This window comes from Staurois parvus, unplaced genomic scaffold, assembly GCF_062004578.1.
Source record: "Staurois parvus isolate SC_StPar_1 unplaced genomic scaffold, SC_StPar_1.0 ptg000272l, whole genome shotgun sequence".
Taxonomy (NCBI): Eukaryota; Metazoa; Chordata; class Amphibia; order Anura; family Ranidae; genus Staurois; species Staurois parvus.
The window spans coordinates 2,457,312-2,475,592 of record NW_028318068.1 but is presented as its reverse complement, the minus strand read 5'-3'; the positions used below and the strand labels follow the sequence as shown (position 1 = coordinate 2,475,592).

The 18,281-nt window shown below is 43.4% G+C and overlaps 1 protein-coding gene across 2 annotated transcripts in view; it reads right to left on the bottom strand.

The window, feature by feature from the left end:
• Window positions 1-4,051: 4,051 nt before the first annotated feature.
• The window catches only part of MYO5B (myosin VB), a 424,200-nt gene continuing 409,970 nt past the window's right edge, over window positions 4,052-18,281 (bottom strand). The window contains exons 39-40 of one of the 2 annotated variants that reach the window (XM_089681603.1): window positions 8,156-8,236; window positions 4,052-4,753 (exon numbers count right to left, since the gene is read on the bottom strand). In XM_089681603.1, the coding sequence (XP_089537729.1) occupies window positions 4,601-4,753; window positions 8,156-8,236 (234 nt within the window). In that variant the 3' untranslated portion in view covers window positions 4,052-4,600. The remainder of the gene's footprint in view (window positions 4,754-8,155; window positions 8,237-18,281) is intronic. The other variant, XM_089681604.1, reaches the window with a different exon arrangement.

The window sequence follows — 18,281 nt, the reverse complement described above, 5'->3', positions numbered from 1 at the left end:
CAATGTCATTAGTACAGTGAAAGTGTATATTATTATCACTGGTGATGTCAGTGGCAGTTAGTTCCCCCCAGCATCAGTGTCAGAACAAAATATGGCCTTGTCTTTTTCAGAGGTGATTAGGAAGGATGACTGTTTGTGTTCACATTGTGCTGACTGGCACTGACAGCTGCTCGTATGCATTTCAACTCTACAGACATTCGCCTTGCAGACCATATTTTCTGCAGGATCTTTCTGCCATTCCACCTCTGTATGCAGGAGCCTTAAACGTATACACTTACATTGCATTGTGGTGCAGCTTAGTCCTTGTTTGGATCATTAAGTGTGCGGTTTCAGCTGCTGAAGTTCTGTCATAGCGTTGCTTGTGCTCCCAACCGAGCTGTCAGCTCATCAATTGGCTGGTGTCATAACTGATCACATGGGCAGTGTCATGGCAACTGTAGATCAAACAGAGGCTAAGATGGCTGCTTCCTTGGCTGTAAAGGAGAGGAAGGTTTAGTTCTGCTTTAAAAACAAATTAAAGCCAAACTCCAGCTAACACTTTTTTAAGCAACTACATTAACCATTTCATTTGAAAAAAAGGTTTAGGCAACATGGCTGACCCCTGCAGTGTGATATGGTTTGTCCCGACCCTGAAAGTGCAACTTTTGTTCAACAGCTTGGTCTGTTTACAGGAAGTGGGAAAAATATCAGCCAAATCTAATGGCAGGATCAACAGATAATAAAACTATGCTATGGGGGGTAATTTTGTTTAAAAAAAAAAATCCGGACAAGAGCAGGTGCGGACTGACCATTTGGAAACTTGGGCACTGCCCGAGGGCCCAGGGTCAGTAGGGGGCCCCATAAGATGCCCCTGGTACCTTTTTCATAGGCTTTTTTGAGTTTGGGCAAGGACACAGGGGCCCCATGATCCCCTATTGCCTGGGGGCCCCATGAGTTGTCAGTCCACCCCTGGACAAGAGACATTACTTACAATGAATCTGTGGTGTCCCTTGTGCTGCTGGCTGCTGCATTTCTTGAAATGGTCCTTCTCCAATAACCCCAATACCACCACCGGTGTAATCTCTGGTGCATCGGGGTTATTAGAGCAGAAGGAGCTGTGACAGGCTGTCATGAAGGATGCCTGACTATGCCTTCCCACCTCCTCCATTCATAGATGCTGTACTATAGCTTCTAATAAAACAGGATCTATGAATGGAGGAGGTGGACCTTTCAGGCATCTGCCCGTCCTCCTATCATAGATCATGGCTTGTATGAATGGAGGAGCTGGGCTGAAAGGACGGCACTCTTGGTGAATGACGGTCACAGTTCCACCAGCACTATTAACCTTTCTGGTGGTGTGATTATTTCAGATTTTTGGTGCTGAAAGCGGTACCATTTTTTTGCATGGAAATATGTTGTTTTTTTATTGTAGGCCTGTAATTTTTAGGAATAACTCACTGAAATCTGTCCGAACAAGAGTCTAGTAAACATTCCGGATATGATAAAACTTGAAACACGCAATCATAAATTATAATTTAATAAATAATCATAAAAAATAATAATATAATAATAATAAATTTAATTCAATAATATAATCAAACCAAAAACACTGAAATTTGAAATATAGCGCCAAGTTCGCACATCGCTGAGCAAAGTCGCAGAATCATTTTCAGTGTCTGATGACGAATTTCCCCCACGAATCCTTATCACTCAATTCTGCAAGTGGTTCTGATTTACTATCGCTGTTCTCTAGCCGGTCTAAAACCGCTTTTGACCTAAAGGGACGATTTTTGGATGCCATGGACGTTTCTCAGTTTCCAGGCAGAAAGAACAGTTAAAATGCAGGCAGGGCGCCGGACAAAGCACTCAGGACAAAACGTATGTGAAATGCTTTGAAACAGCAATGTTTTACTATGTAATAATCGTTTACAAAAAAATGACATTTTTTAAAACTTTCAAATTTGATGGGGGTGGGGAATGGAGAAGGGAGATTTCAAGCAATGCAGGAGGCAGCAACACAAGGGAAACATCACATTAATAGTAAGTAATGCCCCTTGTGCTGTTTTGATAAACATATACAGTATGTATTTTCTTCATGTCCATAGTCCCATTTAAACCTTTCTGTCCAGAATCCCACCTTGTGTCCCCTACAAAAGGTCCGACCTCCTTCTGGTGGATTCTCTATTAATCATATTTGTCATCACACATACTGCAGCAAGATGAAGAAGACTCCATGGTGGAGGCAATCCAAGGAGACACACAGGAAACCAACGGCTCATTCAGCTCATCATCATCCACCCATAAATAAAATGGCGAATCTGGATGGACTGACCCTTTAAAGTAAACCTCTGACCATTAAACTGAAGGCAGATATGTACCTCTGAGGTGCCTCTATATGTGGCCACCTACCCTGTGGAGCTCCCAAGGAGCCCCACAACCAACAGAGATGAAATATACTGTTAGCTGCTTGCTATTGGTCAGTGAGGCTGTCCATCAAATGGATGGATCAATAGAAGGATCAGCGAGGGGGAAGGAGCGAGCAGAACTTCAGCACCTGAAATTTCTATTTGCATATTAAGAACTTCTGGGCATGTGTGCCTGCTGTACATACCTGTCTTCCATTAACCTCCTGCTTCCCATGTAACATATATGTGCAGCTGCAAATAGGGTGGGCTTTAATGCTCACACACTGCACATACGTGTCCATGGATGCCAGAGGTTTCAATGCTGATAGTGCGCTCCCAGTACAGTGACAGCTCCGGGTCTATAGTAATGACTGGGAGGCGGCGCGGACCGACTCCTGATCACATGACAGCAAATCACAGTGGTTGTGTAATGAGGAAGACCTTCCCACCCCCCAGGTGTAATAGCCCAGTTAAAGGGCTGGGTGGGAATAAGGAGAGTTAAAGGTTTATGTGTGGAGGGGGGTACAGAGAAGCATACTAAATGGACAGCAGGACAAGAAAGCTGACAGTACAAGGTGCCCACCACACGTATCATTTAACTTTGCATGTGCCCCTCCAGTGCTGCATGGAGCCTTCACTGTCCCCCCCCCCCCCCCATGGTAGTGGATACCATGGAGAATGTGCATTCCCTTACACCAACCCCCCCCCCCCCCCATCCAATGCTTGAGCAACCAATCAGCTCAGAGGTCCCTGCAATGTGGTGCCACTAGAGGTTCAGGAAGAAACACAATTAATCTTCTCTTTTCCTCCTTCCTTACTGTCACAGCCCAAGGCCAGAGTAAGCATTGCTTTGTTTATATTCAGCCTGTCTGCAGTCAGCACCTATCAATAGATAATACAGAGATCAACAACTTGTATAATACAATTACTTCAGAGTCAAGAGCCAAAATGGCGGATTTCATACTGCATTGCACTCATGTAATTACTGGAAAATATCAAGGTAAGCCAAAACTCCTGGAAGAAGGATGCTCTATAGCACGGGTGTCAAACTGATGGCCCTCCAGCTGTTGCCAAGCTATAATTCCTATGAGGCATTGCAAGATTGACAGTTACAAGCATGACTCCCACAGGCAGAGGCATGATGGAACTTGTAGTTCACCAACAGCTGGAGGGCCGCCAGTTTGACACCCCTGCTCTATAGTAAATTTAGCTAAGCCACGCCCATTCCAGCACCCCATGTGATTGTGGACAGCAGAACGCCTGTTCCTGGCACCTTCCTGGTCTACGGTATACTCCTCTTTACTCTACACAGTGTAGACTGCACACAGGCTGGATAGAAATAAAACCTTGTTTATACTGATCCAGGTCTTTGATTGCAGCCCTGAAAGCACAAAGGGGGAAAAAGGCAAAGCTAAGAGGTTATAATGGCAAACTGACTTGGTATCTTCAGATATCTTAAAAAAAAAATTGTTATTGAGGGCAGAGAATTAGGAAACCTCAAGCAGACAGAATATGAAACAGCTGTGCATGGCAACCAATCAGCTTCCATCCTCAGCTTGTGCAGAAATGTTTTGAAAATGAAAGATAGAACCTGATTGGTTGCCATGCACAGCTGTTCAAGATTCTGTCTGCTTCAGTGTTAGTAAATTCCAGTGACTGTGCTTTAAAAGTCCAGTTATCCTTTATACTATATACACGTTCAATGTATCTAAAGACCAACACTGATATATCAATACACAGAGACAGAGAGTTTTTTTTGATGCATGTTTTTTTTTTTTTTCTGCCGCAGGCCCCTCGTCTGCTGGGCTCTACAGCTGTATTTACAATTACAGCATTTTTCATTTACAAAGTGATAGATTTTACATTTTTTTCTTTTCAATCCGAGGATCTCATTTCTGTAAAACAAATTATATTAAAAATATAACAGTAGCTTAAAAACAATATTTTCTCTCTTTCTCCATTCTCCATGTATTTGTGCATTACTCCGATGTAAACTCGCTCTTCCACGGATTTCAGCTATCCTTTACTTTAAAAAATAAAATTTAGAATCTCAGTGTTTTTGTCAGAGGGATAAATTAAAAATCAGGTTCAGTGCAGATGAGATTTGAACGTTTTTCCACATGATGTCGGGATTGGTCCCACATATACACTTCAAGAGCAGTCTCTTTTTTTGGGGGTGGGGGTTAATGTCATAATATAAAAAATACGTGGTCCTTTTAGACTTTGTTGAGGAAGTCGAGGCGAAGGGAAGATGGGATCTGGATGGAGTCCATGGTGATTAGTGAAGGGTTGAAGGGGAATAAGACAGGGAACATATACTTGGAGTCTAGCAGGAGTTGTGGAGGGTCTTTCCGGTCCTGTAACTGAGCCTGAAATAAACGAAAATAAAAAAATTAAAGAATTGTAAGAATTCTGCTAAAGTTCACGTTAGGGGGTTTGACTGCCGGTACCAGACTAGGATCTGATAGGTTCACCAACTGTATTGCGGGACATGTTAAAGTTGTTCCCAACACTGCAGTCTGAATATTAGTTGCCAAACCACCAATATCTCTAACTGAGGCATGCCTTGTCTATTCAGGATAAATATATAATAGATCTCTGACGAATGGTCCGCCTATTCAGAAACTTGCACATAGACATTAAAAAGACTTTGGCTCGGTTCACACTACTGAGGGTGGAAAGCGCTGTGGGACCCGCACTTTGTCCCGCAGCTGCAACCACCCGCACGCAATATGCAAGACCCGCTTGCGGGTGCTATTAATTTTAATGGCACGCCACCTGCACTGGAAATTGCACCTGCATCGAGAACCGCAAGGACATTTTACCTACATTTTGCAAGGCATGGCAACCCATTCACATGAATAGGCTGCTGTGCCGGGCCCACAAAACTATTGTGAACCAAGGTTCACATCCAACTTTTATACCTCTCTGCAGGGTAGTGTTTGACTCAGTCGTGCCGTTTTGCAAAGAGGGATGGGTTGGAGACATTGGAAGTATCACAGATGAAATTTGGACAAAATTATTGGAGCAGGTGACCCTGGTCTCATTGTAACCTATAGAGGAAGATGAAAGAAAGAGCGCACAAACCTTGCGCATTACCTCAATAAATAGTGACTAATTTTATTAATAAGGAAATATACTCACAAAATGATTGTATAACAGGCATAAGTAACCATAATCCAAACAGGGTTACAGGTAAATCAAAAAGGGGGGGGGGTGACCGCTAACGCGTTTCGAAGGGTGCTCCCTTCTTCATCAGAGCTGGGTTTGGCAGATAGAAACTTCAGTATGGCAGAGTTCCCATGGCAAGGAGATATTCAGCCACTGAGTGTCAGTATTACAGCACTAAACAGGCTGAACTGCTGTAATACTGACACTCAGTGGCTGAATATCTCCTTGCCATGGGAACTCTGCCATACTGAAGTTTCTATCTGCCAAACCCAGCTCTGATGAAGAAGGGAGCACCCTTCGAAACGCGTTAGCGTTCATCCCCCCCCCCTTTTTGATTTACCTGTAACCCTGTTTGGATTATGGTTACTTATACCTGTTATACAATCATTTTGTGAGTATATTTCCTTATTAATAAAATTAGTCACTATTTATTGAGGTAATGCGCAAGGTTTGTGCGCTCTTTTTTTCATCTTCCTCTACAGTTTTATTAAGCTTCCCCAGCTTCATGATAGAGCTGCACAACCTCTGATCACCAGTGGATGAATACACAACACGCTGCTTGTCACTAACGCCTGTTTGATCTGAGTCCTTGAGCGCAGGAGATAATGGATCTTTGGTGACTCATTGTAACCTACACAGAGGTTGATACAATTGAATATATTACATGCGGTATACTGCACCCCATATAAACTATTTCAGAGGCATCACAGGGATAGCCCAAGCCATATGCTATGATATGTCCCATATTGTTACAATACTGGAAAGCAGCTGTGAACACTATAAACATAGCATGTAAAAACGACCATAGTTCAGGAAGCCCATGTTTGCGTACTAAGGGCCTGGATTAAGAAATACACTATATTGCCAAAAGTATTGGCCCCGCCCTCCAAATCATGGGATTCAGATGTTCCAATCACCTCCATGGCCACTGGGGTATAAAATCATCACCTAGGCATGCAGACTGCTTCTACAAACATTGGTGAAAGAATGGGTCGCTCTCAGGAGCTCAGTGACTCCAAGCGTGGTCCCGTGATAGGTTGCCACCTGTGCAATAAGTCCATCCGTGACATTTCCTGGCTACTAAATATTCCACGCTCAACTGTTAGTGGGATTATAACAAAGTGGAAGCAACTGGGAACAACAGCAACTCAGCTACCAAGTGGTAGGCCACGTAAAATGACAGAGCGGGGTCAGCGCATGCTGAAGTGCACAGTGTGCAGAAGTCGCCAACTGTCTGCAGAGTCAATAGCTAAAGACCTCCAAACTTGGTGTGTCCTTCAGATTAGCACAACAACAGTGTGTAGAGAGCTTCATGGAATGGGTTTCCATGGCTGAGCAGCTGCATCCAAGCCTTACATCACCAAGTGCAATGCAAAGCGTCAGATGCAGTGGTGTAAAGCACGCCACCACTGGACTCTAGAGCAGTGGAGACGTGTTCTCTGAGTGACCAATCACCCTTCTCTGTCTGGCAATCCGATGGACGTGTCTGGGTTTGGCAGTTGCCAGGACAACGGTACTTGCCTGACTACATTGTGCCAAGTGTAAAGTTTAGTGGAGATGGGAATTACGGTGGGGGTTGTTTTTCAGGGGTTGGGCTTGGCCCCCTAGTTCCAGTGAAGGGATTCTTAAGCAGTCAGCATACCAAGATATGGTGGACAATTTCATGCTCCCAACTTTCTGGGAAGAGTTTGGGGATGGTAACTTCCTGTTCCAACATGACTGCACACCAGTGCACAAAGCAAGGTCCATAAAGACATGGAGGAGCCAGTTTGGGGTGGAGGAACTTGACTGGCCTGCACAGAGTCCTGACCTCAACCCCATAGAACACCTTTGGGATGAATTAGAGCAGAGACAGCGAGCCAGGCCTCCTCCCCCGACATCAATGCCTGAGCTGACAAATGTGCTTCTGGAAGAATGGTCCAACCTTCCCATAGACACCCTCCTAAACCTTGTGGACGGCCTTCCCAGATAGGGACGCCACCTTATCCCTTTAAAACTGAACACATATTAATTACAAAGGTTCTGAGGGTAATTTAATGCAGATAAGGCACCAAGTGAGTTTAATTACCACCTTAATCAGCCACAGATGAGGTGGCAAGCTTATTCCCAAAAGAGTTGAAGTTGTTATAGCTACAAAGGGCGGGGCCAACTCACTATGGAACCCTACGGACTGAGACTGGGATGCCATTAAAGTTCATGTGTATGTAAAGGCCGGTGGCCCAAAACTTTTGGCAATATAGTGTATATCCCCAGAGACTCTCACTTCATTCTCACTTTGTCTCTAGGCTTGCAAGCTTACATGCAGCTTCACACTGCCCTGCTACACTTTCCCCGCAGCATGGATGTGGGTTAGTGTGGGTAACTAGTGTGGGTTAAATACACTTTGCCATATACTTCTATTATGTTCCACAGTTTTGGTGCATTTTCTGAAAGTGCACCAAAATGGTGGCACAAAATATGTCTACGACAAGGTGCAGCTAACCTGCATCAAACTGCGGGTACACTGCAATGCAGCCAAGGAGCAGGGAAGCCATTCTATAGCTCTGAAATGTATACTATCACTAGACTTTGCAGCAAGGTTGTGTATAACCGCCACTCACCTGAATACTCCTGATGAAGGAGACTGTGACACGCTCTTCAAATTCATTCACTGGTGTGTACAAGTTCAGGATTTTTACAATCTGAAAAAAAAAACAGGGTAGATGCAGAAATTCAATATCATAATCTGTTTTTGAGGATGCAATCTTGACGTAGGTGCAATCTGGCCATACAAAAACCAAATTCATACAAATATAATGTTGTCAGTGTATTCGATAATGATATCGGAGGCTGGGTGAATGTCATTCAAAACTACTTCAAAATTTAGTTTGCTTTTAACATGCGATTTGGAATAATCGAAATTTCAGAAACGAAAACCAAAATCCACTGAAAATGATTGTTGATTTGACCTCATTAACTATTATAAAATCAAATGAATGTTCTGAAATTGAATATTTTTTAATGAAATTCCACCTATGTAGGCAACTGGATATTTGCAAACATTTGCAACTTAAGACCTTGCTTTTCATCACTGCAGCTCTGTATTTATTAATACTTCATTACATTTTTTTATATAATAAAAAGGGGGGGGGGGTATATGAGCGCTAGTATGAAAAAGTGAGCAGCTAGCATGAAGGTGCAACCTCTCAACCTTTGAAATAAATCTGGCAGAAAATGCAGCGCTATACAGTCAGGTCCATAAATATTGGGACATGGACACAATTCTAACATTTTTGGCTCTATACACCACCACAATGGATTTGAAATGAAACAAACAAGATGTGCTTTAACTGCAGACTGTCAGCTTTAATTTGAGGGTATTTACATCCAAATCAGGTGAACGGTGTAGGAATTACAACAGTTTGCATATGTGCCTCCCACTTTTTAAGGGACCAAAAGTAATGGGACAGAATAATAATCATAAATCAAACTTTCACTTTTTAATACTTGGTTGCAAATCCTTTGCAGTAAATTACAGCCTGAAGTCTGGAACGCATAGACATCACCAGACGCTGGGTTTCATCCCTGGTGATGCTCTGCCAGGCCTCTACTGCAACTGTCTTCAGTTCCTGCTTGTTCTTGGGGCATTTTCCCTTCAGTTTTGTCTTCAGCAAGTGAAATGGATGCTCAATCGGATTCAGGTCAGGTGACTGACTTGGCCATTGCATAACATTCCACTTCTTTCCCTTAAAAAACTCTTTGGTTGCTTTTGCAGTATGCTTTGGGTTATTGTCCATCTGCACTGTGAAGCGTCCAATGAGTTGTGAAGCATTTGGCTGAATATGAGCAGATAATATTCCCGAAACACTTCAGAATTTATCCTGCTGCTTTTGTCAGCAGTCACATCATCAATAAATACAAGAGAACCAGTTCCATTGGCAGCCATACATGCCCACGCCATGACACTACCACCACCATGCTTCACTGATGAGGTGGTAGGCTTAGGATCATGAGCAGTTCCTTTCCTTCTCCATACTCTTCTCTTCCCATCACTCTGGTACAAGTTGATCTTGGTCTCATCTGTCCATAGGATGTTGTTCCAGAACTGTGAAGGCTTTTTTAGATGTTGTTTGGCAAACTCTAATCTGGCCTTCCTGTTTTTGAGGCTCACCAATGGTTTACATCTTGTGGTGAACCCTCTGTATTCACTCTGGTGAAGTCTTCTCTTGATTGTTGACTTTGACACACATACACCTATCTCCTGGAGAGTGTTCTTGATCTGGCCAACTGTTGTGAAGGGTGTTTTCTTCACCAAGGAAAGAATTCTTCGGTCATCCACCACAGTTGTTTTCCGTGGTCTTCTGGGTCTTTTGGTGTTGCTGGGCTCACCGATGCGTTCCTTCTTTTTAAAAATGTTCCAAACAGTTGTTTTGGCCACGGCTAACGTTTTTTCTATCTCTCGGATGGGTTTGTTTTTTCAGCCTAATGATGGTTTGCTTCACTGATAGTGACAGCTCTTTGGATCTCATCTTGAGAGTTGACAGCAACAGATTCCAAATGCAAACAGCACACTTGAAATGAACTCTGGACCTTTTATCTGCTCATTGTAATTGGGATAATGAGGGAATAACACACCCCTGGCCATGGAACAGCTGAGAAGCCAATTGTCCCATTACTTTTGGTCCCTTAACAAGTGGGAGGCACAAACTGTTGTAATTCCTACACCGTTCACCTGATTTGGATGTAAATACCCTCAAATTAAAGCTGACAGTCTACAGTTAAAGCACATCTTGTTTGTTTCATTTCAAATCCATTGTGGTGGTGTATAGAGCCAAAAATGTTAGAATTGTGTCGATGTCCCAATATTTATGGACCTGACTGTATATGAAAAAGGTAACAGCTGAAATGAACAGACAATAATATATCAGGTGATCATAAACATGCGCTGTGGAGCGCTAACATAATATCAGATATGCAACGTCTATAATGGTGATATGCAGAAGTGCAAAAGAGTGACATATAGCAAATATAATATCACATCCCGCGACTTGATGATATTCCGTCCAATATTGAAAACAAGGTGAAAAATAGTGACTCCCGTGATGTTGATGCCCAACGCATCAAATTCAAACTACTAACCCTGACCTACAAAGCCATCCACAATGCTGCCCCAACCTACTTAACCGACCTGATACCCAAATACTACCCTACCCGTGCCCTTCGCTCCTCTCAGGACCCCTACTCTCTAGCTCCCTGATCTCCTCCTCCCACGCCCGACTGCAAGACTTCTCCAGGACCTCCCCCATCCTCTGGAATTCCCTACCCCAATCCATCAGACTGTCACCCACCCTCACCACCTTCAGGCGCACCCTGAAGACCCACCTCTTCAGGGAGGCCTACCCCTCCCTCACCTAACATCTGACCTCCACTCCTCCCACCACCTCAGACCCCACAGCCACTTCCTCCTGTACCACTTTCCCCTCCCTCCTAGATTGTAAGCTCGAAAGAGCAGGGCCCTCTAACCCCTCGTGTATCGCACTGTCTCTGTCTTGTCTCATGTCTTGTCCCCCTGCCTTTGTACAGCGCTGAGCAAACCCTTTGGCGCTATATAAATACTGTATAATAATAATAAATAATAATAATGTTGAATGGATATATAATGCACTAACCAGATAGTGCAAACTAGTGCGCCTTGAGTTGTTGGCTCCACCCTAACCTAGCCGGTGACATCATGCCGTTCGGCCTGCGTGGAGGCCGGCGGCCATCTTTTCTACTGATTTGATCTTGAGCTGATATGAGTTCTCTCTATGTATATTCATTCTCTTAATAAAGTCAAAATACTGCACAATCAAGATCTCTGCTTGGGCTCGTTTTATCATGAGCCCCCTTTCAAGGTGGATTCCTGTTCTGGTGCCCCATACCCACTATGGTGAGGTTTCCATGCTGGATGGCTGATTACAGATGATACTCAGAATATGACCCCTGGTGGATGGATGAGTAACAGCACTTGGAAAGAGATTATTATTATTATACAGTATTTATATAGTGCCAAAGGGTATGCTCAGCTCTGTACAGTAGCAAGGGGGACAGAACAAGGGACAATACAGTAACAATACAATACACAAGAGGTTCGAGGGCCCTGCTCTTTCGAGCTTACAATCTAGGAGGGAGGGGAAGGTGGCACAGGAGGAGATGGCTGTGGGGGATAGAGTGGTGGGTGGAGTGGAGGAGGTTAGTTGTTAGGTGAGGTCGGGTGTTAGGTGAGGTTGGGGTAGGCTTCCCTGAAGAGGAGGGTTTTCAGAGTGCGCCTGAAGGTGAGGAGGGTAGGTGACAGTCTGATGGATTGGGGTAGGGAGTTCCAGAGGATGGGGGAAGTCCTGGAGAAGTCCTGCAATCGGGCGTGGGAGATGACATGCTGATCACCTGTCGTGCTGCTGGTTTTTCTGGATGATCTCCTGATTCTTACCTTTCCATTTCCTGATGACCAGGAGTGGTCTGACAACTCAAGGCGCACTAGTTTGCGCTATCTGGTTAGTGCATTATATATCCATTCAACATCACGGGAGTCACTATTTTTCACCTTGTTTTCAATATTGGACGGAATATCATCACGTCGCGGGATGTGATATTATATTTGCTATATGTCACTCTTTTGTACTTCTTCATATCACCATTATAGACGTTGCATATTTGATATTATGTTAGCGCTCCACAGCGCATGTTTATGATCACTGATATATTATTGTCTGTTCATTTCAGCGGTTACCTTTTTCATATATAGCGCTGCATTTTCTGACACATTTTTTTATAATGCAAGCAGTGCAAGTACCAACATTTAGCTCAGTATCAGCCACTTACAGTCCCTGTACAGCAGAGCTCAAACCGGGAGAAGGAGAGGTAGCACCAGGAGACAATTATGCTGCATTGTGCTAACAAGGAATTTGCTGATAGAAGGAGACAGCAGAATGGATATTGAAGAAAAATCTGCTCAGTGATAATGTATATTTGATCTCTCTCTTCCAATCAGCATGCTCCATTTGAAGACTCACAGCACAGTGCAATACTGTAAAAAAAAAAAAAAAAAAAGGAAATCCCATATGTTGGTGTGCAGTACAGGATAAAAGAGTAGATTCTTAAGCCGGCCATTGATGGTGCGCATCTTGGCCAGTTCAACAGGGACCGAGCGAGATTTGAACCATCTATGGGCAGGCTGAGATAGTTGATCCATTGATTGACTTGGGTACAACCAGCGTGTTGGATTTATAAATGCGATGATTGCAGCTATAGCTGTGTTCTCCCGGAAGGGACAGCTGCCTGCACCCAAATCTCCCCCGGTAGAACACAATAGGTCTGCAGGAGGGATTCCCCCATGAACACTGTGTAAATGGGGGAATCAAGCAAGTTTCTTTCCTGCAACCCGATTGCACAAAAGCAAAAACGCACCATCTATGGCCAGCCTTAGACCAGGTATTATATGCCGTTTACCTTCAGGTGATTGGACACTGGCTAAGACCACGCTAGAACTGTCCCTAGTGCATCCGTTTAACCCTGCCCAACCCGCGAGGCTCATTATTTTCAGCACACAATAAGGATAATACAGAGAAAATAGGGGAGGGACCCAGTTTTCTGTACTGTATTTCAAGATATGCAATTTACGTTCTTAGACCACGACATGTCCCCAGACAATAATTTGAGAGTTGGCCAACAGAAAAGCTAAAACAACAACAGGCCCTCAGCAAAACATGAGAAGAGTCCACAGACCCAAACACACAATTGACAGAAAAAGCACCAAAGCATGCAACAGCAGAGGCTCAAACGGCCACCTTGGAAACAAACAGTTTTGAAAAACTCAAACAAAGGATCAGGTGGTGGTCCTACAACTTGTGAGGACAAATGCTAGATGTTGTGAAAAGCCCAAGACCCTGGACATCAGTGGGAGAATGGGCCCAGGTAGGGAATCATTCGCTTAGGGCAGAAGCCCTAAAAAATAATGGTAATATGACCACCTAGCTGGGTGGAAGAGAAGGGAGGAATCCCATGAAGGGAATGCCGTGTGAGGAAAGAGGAGTCAGCTCTCAAGGGAAGATGTGACAAGCAGCCATAGAGGACAGTCCTCGCACCACCAAAAAGATGAATCATAAAATGTATGACATGCCTTCAGACTGGACATGGGGAGGATGAATGACAGTTCCATGGAAGGAAGGAGAAAGTACCCCAGGAAAACGAGAAGAATTGGATCTCCATGCTACATGGTCCCCACGTAACATACAAAAAGGACGGGGCTCTAAGAATAAAGTAGGGAGAGCCAAGGAAGAGCTACGGCTGTCAGGGGCAACAGAGAAAGAAGGCTCTGTACTAAGGGACCATTTAAGAAAGTAACTTTGAATACAAGGAGAGAGCTCTGAGTTGGCAAGAGCACCCAAAGAAGGCCCCACAGGGACACCAAAGCTCACAAGAGGCGACAAGAGCAACTTCTTGCAAGGACAGTGCACAGGAAGTGCAACAGCCAAGGTGTTACAAATAGAATATACAAGATCTGCAGGGCACCAATTCTAAACAGAAGAAGTTGCAGAATGAGGAATGAGAATAAGTTCTGGGCTGAAGTTCCCTATGACCGCAGTGGATCAGAACAACAAAACATGATAGATTTCAGAGCATGGAAAGTGGCCTGCATGGCTGAAGGATGGAGGACCACGCATGTTAGTGTTAACACATGGTCAAACCCCTTTAATAACTGGTGGGTGACCAGCCCTGAACCTGTAGCTCTCCTACAACTTGTGTATATTTGCCCCATATAGAAGTAGTCTATAACAAAGTACATATTTTGCATTTTTCAGAATAGAGTAGGGACTGTCCAGAGAGGGATTACTTTGACGACGTTGGCCAGCCTAATCATGTATTGCAATGCATGTGAACTAAAAACCCCAGTTTTATGCAAAGTTTACTAGAAAGGGTGTATAGCAGTGTGCAGAGGGTTCATTCAGAACTTTTAGTTTGGCATGTGGTCACACCCCTTTAGCACCTGATGGGATATATATATATATATATATATATATATATATATATGTACACACAGTTGTGTTCAAAATAATAGCAGTGTGTTGAAAAAAGTGAATAAAGCACCAAATCCTTCTAATAGCTTTTATTTCCATCCACACAAATGCATTGGGAACACGACACGTTCTATTCCAAATCAAAACATGAAGAAAAATAGATCAAATTTGTGTTGTTCCTCTAAAAAAATTGAAGAAAACTGAATATTAGACGGTTCAAAAAAATCGCAGTGTTTGTATTCTTCTTTACAAACTCAAACATTCACTATATAAACTGAGAAATGTTTGAAGATTTTGCTTTCCTTTGAATGACTTAATGAATATTTGGTTGTAGTCGCACTGTTTGTGAGAACTGCTGTACATCTGTGTTGCATGGAGTCACCCAACTTCTGGCCCCTGTGATCAGGTATTCCAGCCCAGGATGATTGGACTACATTCCACAGTTCTTCTCTATTTCTTGGTTTTGCCTCAGAAACTGCATTTTTGATGTCACCCCACAAGTTTTCTATTGGATTAAGATCCGGGGATTGGGCTGGCCACTCCATAACGTCAATCTTGTTGGTCTGGAACCAAGATGTTGCACGTTTACTGGTGTGTTTGGGGTCGTTGTCTTGTTGGAACACCCATTTCAAGGGCATTTCCTCTTCAGCATAAGGCAGCATGACCTCTTCAAGTATTCTGATGTATTCAAACTGATCCATGATCCCTGGTATGCGATAAATAGGCCCAACACCGTAGTATGAGAAACATCCCCATATCATGATGCTTGCACCACCATGCTTCACTGTCTTCACTGTGTACTGTGGCTTGAATTCAGTGTTTGGGGGTCGTCTGACAAACTGTCTCCGGCCACTAGACCCAAAAAGAACAATCTTACTTTCATCAGTCCACAAAATGTTGCGCCATTTCTCTTTAGGCCGGTCAATGTGCTCTTTGGCAAATTGTAACCTCTTCAGCACACGTCTTTTTTCCAACAGTGGGACTTTGCGGGGGCTTCTTGCAGATAGCTTGGCTTCACATAGGCGTCTTCTAATTGTAACAGTCCTCACAGGGAACTTTACACCTTCTTTCATCTTCCTGGATTGTTGGCTGAGTCCTTGTCATTTTGGCTATTCTTCTATCCATTCCAATGGTAGTTTTTCGCTTTCTTCCACGTCTTTCAGGTTTTGGTTGCCATTTTAAAGCATTTGCGATCATTTTAGCTGAGCAGCCTATCATTTTCTGCACTTCTTTATATGTTTTCCCCTCTCCAATTAACTTTTTAATCAAGGTACGCTGTTCTTCTTAACAATGTCTGGAACGACCCATTTTCCTCAGAATTTCAGAGAGAAATGCACTGTAACCAGCATGTACAACATTTGCTGCCTTCCTTCCTTAAATAAGGGCAATAATTGCCACCTGTTTTTCAAAGAATGAATGACCTCACTAATGGAACTCCACACTGCTATTATTTTGAACACGCCCCTTTCAATTAGTGATTCAATGACACAGAATCAGCAGCATGCATGTCATGACTGTGGGGTCTGTTGGATTTCTATTACTCTACTACACCTGCTAGTAAATTATTTGCCATGTAGAAATATCATTTCTACCAAAAACAGTGATTGATCCGGTTAGTGATTTCTGACTGCTATTATTTTGAACACAACTGTATGTATATATATATATATTTTTTTTTTAATTTATTTATTTAAAAGCTGTTTTGATTTGACCACAAACATATTAATTCCAAGGAAGGAGGGCCTAGCCACCTCCAGACCAGGCCATAGTAGAAAGACGCCCTTAGTTTGAAGTGGAATACTGGGGTTATGCCTGGAGCAGTATGCCATAACCCTGGTATTGTTTTTTCAGCCGGAGATCCTCTAACCCAGGGTTGTCAAACTGGCGACCTTCCAGCTGTTGCAAAACTATAAGTCCCATCATGCCTCTGCCCTTGGAAGGCATGCTTGTAACTGTCAATCTTGCAATGCCTCATGGGACTTGTAGTATGGCAACAGCTGGAGGGATGCCAGTTTTGACACCCATGCAGTCTAACCGCTAAATGTCATCTGAGTGGCTGATTAGCTGCTGGATCACTTTTGGAAGTATGCAGGAGGGTGGTTCTTGGGTGTACCTGGATGACTGGTGAGCCCCGGAACCGATGTGGTGGTTGCGGAGACTGACCACAGAGACTAGCTGAGGAAAGATGGCTAAACTCTGTGATTTAGGAGGACCAGATTGACGCCATGACTTCCGGATCCAGCTGAATGTAAACAAGACCCGGTAACTGGTAACCTGCAAACATTTTTAAAGCGCTGTCTCCAGTTGTCATATGACTAGAGATGAGAAGAAGACACTTCCAGCATGTTATAGTGCAGATCAAAGATAGCACATTTAAAGGGCCAGACATACAGAAAACTGAAGGTTCCATTTGAGTTACGGAGTACAAGCCATCGGTTGGATCTTTATGGGAGAAACTTTGCTTCAGGATCCTCATTAAAAAGATACAAGCGAGTTGACCTGTAAAAGAACAGGTCGCAAAGTGGAGGTGAGCGTGGATTTGAATGGTGGAGGATAATACACACATGCATGGTTTTGAGAGAGCATGTGGATTTCATAAGAGAATATAAGAAAATCACATAATTATATGGACCTTATATTGTATGTGCACTATATATTTTCAGCACTTTTATTCATTAATTATGTGAGTTTTCAGTTTAGTTTGTGAAGAAGTAATTTATGCACTTGCACTGCAGCACTTTTACACTTCTCAGTTATCAGGTACTTGATGGCGAATTGTTGAATATATGTATTTACGAATATACTTTATCACTAGTTATCATATAATTTAGTTTTATATGAAATATTGTTTTTTTTAAGGAGGCCCAGCAAAGCACCTATTAGAGTATAGGACTTCAAAACAGTATCCAAATGCCTATGAATTGAATCCTTAAAGGATGGGATGCCCTCGATAGAAAGAGTAGATTGATCATTTAGTGCAAGAATGCACTTTTACCTAAAGGTGGTGGCAGCATAGCCCAAGTAGTCATGAACTGAGGTCCTCTGTGTCCTGTGGTGGACTATTAACCACTTCCCGACCGGCCGTTGCATATAAACGGCCGGACGGTGGCAGTGCAGGGTCCGGTGGCCGTTTATAAACGGCCTCCCCGCGCCCTGCTTGTGCGCGCTCCCTGGGAGCGCGCAGCACCGCAATCCGGTGCCCGCTGTGTCCTCCGGACACAGTGAAACACCGATCGTCGGACGGGACCTCTGTACGAGGTCCCGATCATGTGATCACTGATTGGCCAATCAGTGATCACATGCAAAGTAGTACGCAAGATGTCACTTGTGACATCATTGCTTACTACGTGTGAAATCTGTGAATGATCACAGAGGTCACATGGTACAAGGCTATTCACAACAGCCTTGTACCATGTGACAAGCTGTGACCAATCACAGCTCACTCAGTACTTCTCAATGAGTGCAAGAATGCAGACAGAGAGAAAGAGAAATGATTGATTTTACATCCTATATGGGTATAAAAGCAATCAGCGTAAAAAAAAAAAAAAATATTCATCACCCCCCACAAGTAGTACAGTGTCACCATGGTGACACTGTACTGCTAGGGTGACAGTATGTAAAAAAAAATATAAAAATGTAAAAAAAATGTTTAAAAATTATAATTTTTGGTTATAAACTAATCTGGATTTTTTTT